Genomic DNA, 13,309 nt, shown 5'->3' on the forward strand with positions numbered 1-13,309 from the left:
CTAATATACAATGCCAAGGTCAGCATTATCACTTATCAAGGTCATCAGTCAGCGATGCAGCCTAGCCTATAAGTCAAGGGGCAGGTGTATACTTGTAATTTAGACTACTGTATGCATGCCATACATACAGGCATGGAGGTTTATTACGTCTGATTTAATCTAAACCTTAATATCATTGGACAGCATAAACGTGGATTTATACATCACGACAGCTCGAGTTCCCTGAGAGAGTTTGTGACCACTTTTTTACCAAAATAGATAGATTTATTTTACTAATGTAAGCATTTGTTTGTTTTCAACTATTTTCGATTTTTCCATGTTCGTGTATTAACATCTCGTAAAGTTTTAATTTTTGTAACCTATTTGAAGACACATTATGAAAATTTCTTTAATTTTGTTTTACCGATTTACTTATTTGTTCATTAGTAATCAGTGGCAGAATTTGCCTCAAAGATTCTTTGCAGAAGCTAAACTTACAAAATTGCTGTATATATCGAGTAAAACTAACGAGCGACGAACACTGAAAGTAACTGCCATTATATATCAAGTATGTTATAGCCAATGTCACAGACATACAAGCTGCGACACTGGTATCTCTAGAGGTCTATGACGCCTGTGTTATCTGGTACATGGTAGTTATGAGACAACATTGACCACTTTTTAACGGTCAAAACGTCTTGTTTACAACACAACTACAGACGTCTGTCGTCGAGAACAACTTGCGGACAAGGCTGAGTTTGATATAAATAGATACAATTAACCTTTATCAATGTTTAGTACCTTTAATGGACTATTTAAGTTGTTGGTGCAACATTTTTATTGTACATTAATTATTGTACACTAAGTTACAGAAATTAGACACTGCTGGTAGTTATCATAGTTTTCACGGTTACAAAAAATAGTTGAATAGGCTATCTTAGTTGTTTTTGAAGCGAGTTGACAATTTTAGTATCGTCGTGTCAGTCAAAAAACTCCCTAGACGAAAATACATACTATACGTGTTTTCGTAAAACTACCATATTTACGACAACATTAAAGAAGTCAAGAAAAAATACAGATACCTAATTTTAACGACTACCATTTTAAATTGTTACAAATTGCAAATATAACACTGAAACTTTGTACAGATATTGGTCTTGATCGCCAACATTCATCTACCAAGTTAAAGTCAATATGTTAAGGGGTTCAACAATTATGGATACATTTGTTAAAAACACATGAAGACAGACAGACAGGGCTTTTAGCTCCATCTATGTAATGTTCTTTTTATTGTTTTGACCTAAGGACCGAAGACACTAAATTTGTATATCTATTTCTGATGTTATGACATCAGTTCAAAACTCATTCTTTACTAATGTTCACCTTAATCCGCACTCTGGGGGGTTCAATCAATACCAGGCTCGAAGAAATACTACATTATATTGTAAAAAGCCACTCCTGTCTAGCTGTTTGGTGTAAACTAGAAGCTACGATCTTTATAAAACGGCCGTTTCTACCCCACATTAAGCAACGACTGACACAAGACGCAAAACTGTACAAATATGATTCATAAGCGTCCCGCCGTCACATGTCGGACGTGTATCTCGTGGTGGGCAGAGAGGGCAATATGTAACTGTCACAGGAACACGAGATAGCGACAGACACAGGACCCGGTCTGGACCGTCCTGGCCATATCTGGCCATCGTGGCCAGCTGGGCACATACTGGCGTACATCGCTGCAGTGTCTACGGTGCGGGTATACAAAGGGAATTGTGAATCATAACGCGGAGTGCTTTAACTAAGTGATAATGTAAACATGGCAAGGATATTAAAACATTGTCATAACCACACGTCCAGATTCAATAACGGATCCAAAAATATCTCTAACAAAGACAGTACTGAGGTGTAGTTTTGTCGTTTTTCATACATCCAGTGGAAGAGAGATTCCACTGGATGTATGAAAAACGACAAAACTACACCTCTAACATGATGGATGTGATTATACGGACCTTTGTTAAACTGGATGATCGATCTTAAACTGATTTTTACACACATGTAGTGATCATAATGTACAGGGTGGGGCAGGGAAGTATCCCTAATTTTAAAGGTAAATTAAAAGACAACCAAAAATGTTAGAGTCAAACTTTTTATTGAGATTAAAAGGTTACATCTGGGAGTTCATTTTAATATAACTTTACCTGGTTTTAAACAGCATATCCTGCAAGTGGTGTCCCTAATCTTAAATGCATTACTGTATTCTTGTTCTGGAGTTTATAATAACTTTGTGAAGCATGTGTTGTGGAAAGAGGCAACATTCAAGGTGAATTGCATCCTTCAAGGCATCTAGGGTCTTCCCTTGAACTACCCTAGGCTTAGCATCACTCCAATAGAGCACATTCTGCTTATTTACCCGCTCCAGGAATATGGAAGTGTGCCTCGTCACTAAACAAAACCCGAGCAGCATGAGGTAGTCCCGCAATTAAGATTTCACATGCCTGCATTCGTTGTTGCCAGTCCCTTTGTGTGATTTTATGAGCAACTACCCTCCTGTATAGATGGAGGTGTAGGTCCTCATGGAGAATACGAGGCACAGTACGATTAGACAACGCCAGCGCGGATGCATGCTTACAAGGAGAACTTTGAGGAGACTGCAAAATCGATCTTCTGACAAGGTCCATGTTTTCAGGACTCCGGACCGTTCTTTGAACTCCAAATATCCTTCGCAATACACCACCACATACACGAAAGTAATTCACCCACACCAAATTGTAACAGCTTTGCGACAGGCCACCCGATAACCCGACAGCCAATGGTAGCTGCACAGCAACAATAGACAGATTTTTGAAAAAATACATCTCGAGTGCAAAAGCACATTGGTCACTCGAACAAGCCATATCTACTACTGATAGTGATATTTTTAGAAATTCCCAAAACAAAAGCTTCATTTGAGCCTAACCCCATTCCTCCAGCACACTCCCACTACTCACAGTACCATCTTAAAAGTAGGGATATTTCCCTGCCCCACCCTTTATGATTTACAATAGAAACGGTTACAATAAATTTTTGATAATGCAAGTGGTTACAACGGATGTATTATTTACACACAAATAGTTACAACGGATGTATTTATACACAAGTGATGGTTTCAACGGTCACATATTGGTACAAAGGCGTCGTTTAATTTAACCAAACGAAGCATTAAACCGAATGCAATTCTTCCGCTTCCATTAACGCCTGTTTACACAGTCCAGCCACTTAATGACCAATATCAAACATTAATGTGCAATTTAGCCGTAATGTTCGTGACGAATTAGCATTAGTGGGCATTAAAAATAAATGCTAATGAATAAAGTACTTTAAACAGTAACAATTTAATCTTAAAAACGTCACGTTTCTTGAATTATAGTCTGTGTGTTATAATTCGTAGTTTGCATAAAGGATTAATTCTCTGATGTCAAGCTACATTTTACAATAATTTAAAAAAGCTCAAATTATGAATATCGACGATGTTTTATTTAAATACAAATAAGCTCTCACATAAATTTAAATTTGTTCAATACTGATTCCGCACATCACTAGTTACGAACCAATTATTAAACATGCTTTGTTTAAAAAATCTGTAACTTGTATTATTATTATCATTGTTAAGAAAATGTTGTAGATCTGGTTGGGTTATATTGGGATGTGTTAGTAAATCTCTCTTGGATGGTCGGATCGTGTTAGGTGGTCTTAAGCACTTGGATCATGTTGGGATTTGATATGAAAGGAGTCTTGACTGCATATTATGTTAGCGGTTTGCGTGATATATTGCTTTTGACCGATTAGTAGGTAAACCCTGTGGATGCAATTTTTTAAAGTTTTGATGCAATTTTTTTTTATTGATTCAAAATGATGATTTATTAATTCATTGTGGGTTAATGGGCCAACATTGGACACAATTTCCCAAATCACGTGTTAGTATTGGCAGCTAAGAACGTCGTCATTATGCAGGGTTATGAGTATTACCTGAGTGATTTTCGTCCAATAACATTCCTAGCCAAGATTAGCCAGGTCGAGAGGTGTTTATTACCCCAGAGTCGTCATTACCCAGTTTATTGCCCTGTCCGTTACTTTACAACAGTTATTCTCAGTCTAACTACGACAATTCGCTTACAATAATTAGTGTTGCACTGGTCGTTCCTGTAAATTAAACTGAGCCAAATGAGGTGCGAATTATATGTTTGTAACCAATGTACTTTTTATAACAACTATGGTACCAGTTTATACACAGTCTCAATTTTCTTGGGTATCGGGATTTGAGCAATTATTGTGGGTTATCGAAATAATCACATCAAATAAAATATAACCTGGACACTATACAGGGTGTCCACAGAAATTTTGTTATCAATTTCCCTGACTTTCCATGACCATTAACCATTGATTTCCATGACTCACGAACTTAACTCAAAAATTATAATATATCATACACACACGAATAATACTGCCTAGACAAGTTATTTTACAGAAAATATTGAAATATGTATTAACAGATAACAATGGAGTACAATAGGTACAACAATGAATTAATACAAACTCAAAACCCATAAACTAAGACAACTGTATAAATTGAAATTGTTGTACATTTGTGAAAAATTCGAAAAAATGCTACAATAGTCGCGGTTACGGCCGACTAGAGCATTGAAAGGTCCCCTGAAATCCATCCATCATTGGGGATTTCCATGACTTTCCATGACTTTCAATGACCATAATTTTGTTTCTATGACTATCCCTGACTTTCCAGAATGTGGACACCCTGCTATGAAAATCTAAACCTATTTAACGTCCTTTTAGTTTTCCTCTTTTTTGTCTTGAATTCTTTTCACGGTTTAACTATATTACTTTCAAAAAAAGGCAAAACGTTTTGTAAGGTTGGTCCATAAAATTTCAGTCCTTAATTGGTTCCCCTATTAAGGGTTGACGTTGGAATCAATTGTTAATCGTATGGTAATACAGATTATCGTAGTGAATATTGATCTTTCAACGGAATGTCATGACTAATAAATTAATAGTTTTAGGATTGGCTGTAACCTGAGATGTACTGACAAACTTAAAATCTACAATTTGAAGCAGCAGGATAAATACTTTAGAATTACGCTATTTAGTGAACTGACAAATGTCTCACCAACGAGTTTTAAGCCACTGGTTGAGTTTGTGATAAACCAGACAGGGTGAACTCACAACATCCTATACTACAATTTGAAGCAACAAGTTGAATCGTTTAGGTTAATGAGACGGCGTGTTCTGACAATTTCCTGAATAACGGTTTCAAGCAACAGGTGGAATGAACAACGAGTTCACACAACAGGTGAAATAGTTAATATTTTGAGACGGATTTCGGAGGAATTTCCTGAACGATTTCAAACAGATGAATACGATTGGTATTATGAGACGGAGTGTTCTGACAATTTCCTGAACAACGATTTCAAACAACAGGTAGAATCGATTAGGATATGAGACGGAATGTTCTGACAGTTTCCTGAAACACCAATTTCAAACAGCAGGTGGAATCGATTAGGATTTGAGACGGATTGTACTGACCGATTCCTGAAGTACAATTTGACATAACTAACAGAGGCTTACTTGTATGATTATTAACTGTTAATATACGGTACGTTAGAAGATTTGGTGCATCTATTTTGTACTATCATCGTCAAATCTTCGTAATGCTTCACATGTAGATGGTGGAATATATTATTATCTCGTAACATAACGAAAATGACAAGGCTGTAACTAGTCACACTGTAATTCAAGAATACTTGTTACTGAACCAAGTGGGTATTGCCCGTTACACTTGGCCATATTAACGTTGTAATTATCCACTGTTTGTTGTTGACTAATCACTTGATGGATGAGTACCCAGCCCAACCATCTGTTGTTACTGACTCCTGTTCAAGACTAGCACGTGTATAAAACCACATGTAGATTCTTTTGGGGACGAATTGTGTACTTTTATTCAACTATCATGAAAAAGTTAAATTTTGCAGTAGGTTTCCATTTTGTAGCATGATTGCTTCGAGTTAAGAATTTTTGACGGCCTAGTGAATAAAATTTGATGATTTATACTATAGGTTAGACGAACTAAGCGGTTGTTAACCAGCAAATCAATAACGTGAGAAATGCGTTAAAAATTTGTAGATCCCATTTCTACATTAATTTATTTCACATATAATTTTAAACATGAAACCCATGGAGAAATAACGACGATATGACCAATGTTCAGATTAGCATGCAACTAAAATATCCATCACCACTAAGGATATGTATTGTCGTCTAAATCACCCCGTATCGCAACCAGATACATTAAAATCTGTGTCTATTTTCAATTAGTCAACTTAAGCAATGTCTCGCCGATAGTATAAATGCAAGTACAGTAGAACCTTGATAACAAGACTGTCATAGGGATTATAAAATAATACTTGTTATCAAGGTTGACTTCTTCTCGAGGTTTGCAATAAAATGTGATTAGGGGTAAGGGGATTTGAACATAACCCTTGTTATCAAGGGCACAGAAAACATACTAGGCCTATCTATTACCGTTTGTTTTCTGTGTCAAGGGTTACGTGTTATCGAGGGTCTTGCTATCGAGGTTCTACTGTACATCTTTTAGTTTATTGATATTCTTTGTGGAATGCAAAATCAAAGATAATGTGTTTTCCCCACTACGCTATTGACATTTAAATAAAAAAAACACCTTATTACCTTCCCTGTAGCAGCAAACCTAAGTAGACTAAGAAAACTTAATATTATTATAATAGGGGATAAATCTGAAAATTCTTTTGAAATTATTGTAATTTAATCTTTGTACAAAATTAAATTTTTCCCTAATCATTATGTTTTTTATTATTAGTTCATTTAGACATACTTTATCTACAAGTGGTAGGCTATGGTTAAAAACCCCTAGAATTTACAAAACTATTTTCTCTTAAAATTTCACAAAATAATACACGAAAGACTTTATTGACAACATTAATACTAAGTAGAAATATATATCACACTATTTTTATGTACTGCATTGGAAATGTATTACAAATACAACTGCTACTGTTGAGTAACAGTTTATATTTAACGTTACTTCCTAAAGAAGCGCCAGGTATTCAATGGTGAATGTGTAAGCTAATGAGGATTACGCAAGAATTAATAAGCCACAGCAAGCGAGAAACAGCTGTGTCGATCACAAACCGTATTTGCTTTGGAATAACTTAATCGAAGTAGCCTCTTGGAAAACTTCTTGGTCAATTTGTCTACCAAGATCAAAAAATATCGTTATTCGAAACGCAAATTAATCCCTTTACATTTTAATATTTATCTTTCTGCTTCTAATGTCTATCAAACCAAACATTACTCAATACCTTTGCTATTTATCACTATATTAATGGGAGTAAGCGAGTTTGTTGATGTGTACTTCAGTACAGTACACAATTCTGTATTTAATCGTTATTAATTACTGTAGATATTGGGCAATCAAACCAAATGTAAACTAAAAGCTTCTTAATTACGAACATTTCCAACCAATACCTAGAAGTAGTTTATTGTATATTTCAATGTTTACTACGGTACAAAAAACAATTACTAATCGTAATTAATTATTGTAACTCTCGGGCAACCAAACTGCATACAAGCAGGTAGTGCACTTAATTACCAGATTTAATTACCGTTTATTCCTTCCTTCACCGACGATCAACGTTAATTACGTCACAACGTATCCAAGCTTAACATTGTACATTGACTTGACACCAGCAACTACAGATTGTGTTCAATATAACCATACACAACCTACACATTCGTTCAGCACTAAACCACAGACTATAGCGTAAACGATTATGTATTGTTGGAAGTAGCATTTTTCAACAACGTATGAGCCGATGGTTTCATAAAATTCAATTATTTCATATTTCTGTCGTAATTATTTACGAACTAGAAAAGTTTTATAGTTTTGTGTTTAGTCGGTATATATAAATTTTATAATTTTTTATTAACTTAGGACAATGAATGACACGTTTTTAACATTGTGAAAGGAGTGAAAAGTCAGCTGTTTCAACTTTACAATCTGATTCGAGTGTCGATTCTTTACAATTTTGAGAAATTGTGTTAAAAATTGTGTTGTGTACAAACCTGTACATAATACAACAATATGTACCAACAAAGAAAACTATATTTGTAAAATATATTAAAATTAAACGAATTTATTATACATGTGTAGATGATTACGTTTAGAAAGTAGAGTTGTATTATCTATAGTATATTGACACACTAACTCATGCAATTACATTTAATTAGTAATTCTCAGATCCATCACTAATCAATGTGATAGTTTGGCCAAATACAGAAGAAATAAAAGAGTGGATAAATCTCAAAGTCTCAAAATATAGTCTTCGATATCTCAAAATGTTTAGTTTCAATTTTTGACCAGGTTTATTAGTGTTACTTTGAAAAATACTAAGATCTCAAAATAAACTTACTATATGTAAAAATTGCATTAACTTTTCCACGAACAACCATAAACGGAAATCAATTTAGCTATAGACACAAAACGTTTTGTCACAAATATTCCCTGTTCCATAAACCTTTCACAAATCCACAATAAACATTTTAAAACCGAACAACCCAAAACATGAAATCCTCCTACACAAACATAACCTCAATCAGTAAACAATCGGGCCGATCGGCAAACACCCCGAATAAACATAACCTCAAAGGTAAACAAATCGATCAGCTGATTGTGTGACGTGTTACCTCGGCGTTAGGCATATCCTAGGCGAGGAGGGCGTCAGTAGATGGCGACACAACACTACACAACACAACACAGACACGACGCTATGGTGGCGCGACGGACGCTACGACACGACTGGCTGTGGCTCTAGTGGCGCTACTACAATCGATATTTTCCTCCTCCAACCCCTCGCTCCTCACACTCTGTGCTTCCACACTTCCGGCCTCCAGGAGTTTACTGGAGATCGCGAGATGATACTGTCACAGAGGAACTCATACGCTTCAGACAATACGTCACCACTTGTAAATAATCGCTGTAACCAAGAATGGATATTTCAGATGGTTTTAAGATCTGACAGCAGTTCTAGAATGATACAATATCAGTGTCACTCTGGGATGCTCCTGAGATGTATTACACTTGAGCGTGGTGCTCGTTATAAACCCTCTTTATAAAGAGATGCTCGTTGCAAACCCTATATTCAAAGAGATGCTCGTTGCAAACCCTCTATTGGATGAGGTACTAGTTATAACTCCTCTATTCAATGAGATGCTAGTTGCAAACCCTCTATTATATGAGGTGCTAGTTAAAACCCCTCTATTCAATGAGATGCTATTTGCAAACCCTCTATTGGATGAGGTGCTAGTTAAAACCCCTCTATTCAATGAGATGCTAGTTGCAAACCCTCTATTGGATGAGGTGCTAGTTATAACCCCTCTATTCAATGAGATGCTAGTTGCAAACCCTCTATTGGATGAGGTACTAGTTATAAACCCTCTATTCAATGGGATGCTAGTTGCAAACCCTCTATAAGCTGAGGTGCTTGTTAAAACCCCTCTATTCAATTATACGCCCGTAGCAAACCATGAGGTGCTCGTTATAAACTCTATTTTAAATGTGATTCTCGTTGCAAACCACCAATTTGTTGAGGTTCTCAAGGCCCTAAATTGTATAATATACCGTACTCGTTGCAACCTTCCAATTCGATTATTTACTCGTTATAACCCCTCAACTCGTTCTTAATATGTTCCTTGTAAACTATCAATTCCGGACTTTCAGAACATTCATCATTCATGTTTGTTCTGAAAATCCTGAATTTGAAAAGGTGTTTGGTGCAAATCACTTAATTTACCATGAGCCTAGTTCAACACTTTAAGTTGGATAGGCGATGTAAAAAAATGCGGTACAAATCTTTCCATTAGATAAAATTCGATTTTCTGTGCAAAGTGTTCTATGTAATGAGTGATGAGGTGCTCCGTGTAAACTGTCAACGTTATGAGACTGGGGGTGTTCTTTTACGAGGCGATGTTTGCTATCAAACAAAATCTCAATTTCACGTCGTAGAAGCGCATGTCACTGTAGTTTGTATCTGATTAGATTTTGTTTACCCAATAAACAACGATCGTGAAACTTCGGGCGTGTTCGGCAACACTCGGAGTTCCACCCCTACGACTATCATTCTCAAACCCTCTCTCTGTTGTCATCCAAACTGCAAACAGCTGATCCATTGTACGTGAAATAGGTCAATGCACAACAATAGTGGATCGAACACTCGAGGAAATAACTTGTAGAATAGCGGATCAACCGAACCGCACCTACTACTTTGAAGTTTTAACCTCTAAACATGTTCTTTGCAGTTTTGTTATAATAATGTTAGAATAAAAACAAAATGATTTCAAAAACATAAATACATCATGCTTTATAAATTCCGTGATGACACTAGGTTAAAAACGGACCATAAGGTTGTTTTTTTATGTTTTTCATCAGAGTAAAACAAAACTGTTTTGATTTCAAAACATATCGTGTTTTACTTCGCAATCAATAGAGAGAAATACTTTGCGCCAAAATACGTTTTCACTGACACTTCATAATTGTAAAGGCAACAAGTTACTTTATTCTAAAACTATAAGCATTAATAATGTAATATGCAGCAAACTTACTAGGCGCAAAACGTCAGGGGCAGGCTACATACCTAAAACAAAATAAATACTGTATAAACAATTAATCATAATATTACTTAAACAGTATAATTACGGATAAAATAAAGGAATTCATTCTCTATTGTTGGTAGCTCATTGTATTGATTCCCTCTATCGAATAAAAGAACAATAAAAAACAGAACTTTAATATTAGTTCACATATGGCACGTAAAGGGAAATTGATATATAAATTGCACTTCATAACTTAGAGCAAAGCATTATGACTATTTTGAAATCAAAAATACTAATATTTAATTAAAGGTACGTAATTTAACTCTGCCAACAAGAAGAGCCTTCATTAACCACCTAGGCAATCCATGTACAGAGTATAGATTGCCTTCCGTCTCTGCACGGCGCTACATTGTAATATGGGCGCTACACATTTATTTTGGACTGGTTGATGAAACGCAACATTAACAGGCATACGCCTACACTGTTACTATAGAACAGATTAACCCAGCGGAGTTTTTGGTAAACGTATTACAAAATTAACCAACTAGTCTTTCTCTGCGGTTTTTACAATTAACTTGAACTTGTTAACTTGTTAATAAATTTAAAAAAACAGTTTGATGACATGTTATGTTAGTATGAATAAACTATGAGACTTATTAAGATAGAAAAGCTATATTTATCTAAAGCATTTTTTTTAAATAGAGAAATAAAACATCCAATATTTTAGAATCGTGCTAAAGTCATACAAGTTTCCGTTAAATAACTGCAATGAATAGGTTTTAAAATAGGGTTTAACGACATTTTCTATTTTTTTATGTCAGCTACCATACCCTACCGCAGCAAATATGCAGACCAATTAGATTTCCATTTGTCTGATTGGATTTTTTTTATTTTGACTAAAATATTTCCTTATATTTGTTGATTTGTTCCCTATTTAAATATAATTTGATTTAATAATTATCTACTCAGATTTGCTGCTATAAAGAAGGATTTTTTCGTAAAATATAATAGTAGGCCTATAAAATCAATTAATCTGCCGAATTTGATAAAAATACATTTAATTCGCAAAGTACAACAGTTTACTTTTTTCCATAATAACAACATTAGAAGTTTAAATGTGCAATGTTAAGGGGTTTTCTACATAACCTATCAATTCGCCAATAAATTATGAGCGTTTACTTATCGCATTTTACTGGAGGGGGAATAGCCCTATTGTAAATAATGTATACAGTATATACAAACTGGCGTTGAATCAGCTAAAACAATTCTTCATTCTTATTTCAAAATATTCAAACTACACCTAATTAAGTTTGCTTTGACATTTCTTTCACGCAAACTCGACACAATCATACTCATCAAACATCATACTTCAAAAAGTAGAAGTCTAAATTTAAGATTACAATAATAATAATTAGTGTAAATAACACTATAAACTTTATTACTTGAGTTATTTGTGTATGGTGCGGTGTGCCCGAAATACTTCACGCGTAGACATTGTTTAACGCCTGCATTAACTGTGATCCGCAGACCGCAATACAAGGCAGTGTTGCGGCAGGCGCTACCTACTTGTAGGCTTGCTGCATTATCAACGTTGTTTGTATCTCTTTGAAATACTACTGTAATTCCTAAAATATTGTTTATTTGATGTCCGTCAATTATTTTCATTCACGCTGTTCTTACTTGTGCAGCTTGAGTTTCTTTTTGTTAAATATATTTATTATCTGCTTTCACGACAATAATCTATTATAGAAATGCGGTGACTAAAAATCTGTGTTTTCATCACACGAAAAGAAAACTGGGCCAATCAGATGAAAGTATCATCTACATACAAAGGATTACTATTTAAAATAATGAAATTGAATATGTGGAAAACTATGTAGCTTTCATTCCACCCTCAATTATTCAAACTACGTTATTTCCATATTCAGATATATGATATTGAGGTTTCTTCAAGGGCTTTCATATTTAGGTTGGGCAAAAAGAATCAACTTTTTCTATCCTGCAAAAATTCGCTTTGGCAAAGCTGGTGTTTGTTTATAAACAACTATTTGTACTGTAATTTAAACAAAAATTATGATAATTGACAAGATTTTTCAAAGAAAGGTAATTCTTCCTAAAACATAGTCAATCTAGGGTGAAGTTGAAAAGATTTCTTAGATTCTCCGTGGCGTTTCGTATGTTGTTTGGGATGAGTTTGAAGGTCAAAATTATTAAGATATGCGACGAGTGACGGAGCAATTAGATTTAACGGCGGGCTGCGAGAACGCACGCAGAGATGCTCTATATTTGACACATTCTTGCTGCTATTTTCATCTGATCCCCACCCACATTGCCCCCAGACTGGCTTCATTCTTCGGACAAACCCCGTGTAAAAGAACCACCTATAACTTTCATTAATTTCATCTCTGAAAATGCCAATGACGCCTTCTTTAAACGCCAGACTTAAGATAACAAGAAATTGATGCAAAGTGCGAGTATCCTATTGTCAAATATGAGATCTATTTTAGTGTCTAATTCGTGTCCTCTAACGCTCTAGAATGATATCGACTAGATAAATGTTACCAATGATTAGTAAAATTTACGAATTCAATGAATGCGCTGTAATTTGCAGCACAAGCAACAATTTACAAATTAATCGTTCTGTATGGCAAGT

The 13,309-nt window shown here is 35.0% G+C and overlaps 1 protein-coding gene across 2 annotated transcripts in view; it reads right to left on the reverse strand.

Moving 5' to 3' along the window:
* The window catches only part of LOC129002066 (cAMP-dependent protein kinase type I regulatory subunit), a 159,052-nt gene that overhangs the window by 132,507 nt on the left and 13,236 nt on the right, over positions 1–13,309 (reverse strand). Inside the window, exon 1 of one of the 2 annotated variants that reach the window (XM_054429578.1) lies at positions 8,752–8,886. The exons of the other annotated variant lie outside the window; for it this stretch is intronic. Coding sequence (XP_054285553.1) covers positions 8,752–8,766 — 15 coding nt within the window. The 5' untranslated portion in view covers positions 8,767–8,886. Of the gene's footprint in view, positions 1–8,751; positions 8,887–13,309 lie in introns of those variants that run through there. 2 annotated transcript variants of the gene reach the window in all.

This window comes from Macrosteles quadrilineatus, unplaced genomic scaffold, assembly GCF_028750875.1.
Source record: "Macrosteles quadrilineatus isolate MER2022 unplaced genomic scaffold, UCM_ALF_1.0 Scaffold_9__3_contigs__length_116548681, whole genome shotgun sequence".
Taxonomy (NCBI): Eukaryota; Metazoa; Arthropoda; class Insecta; order Hemiptera; family Cicadellidae; genus Macrosteles; species Macrosteles quadrilineatus.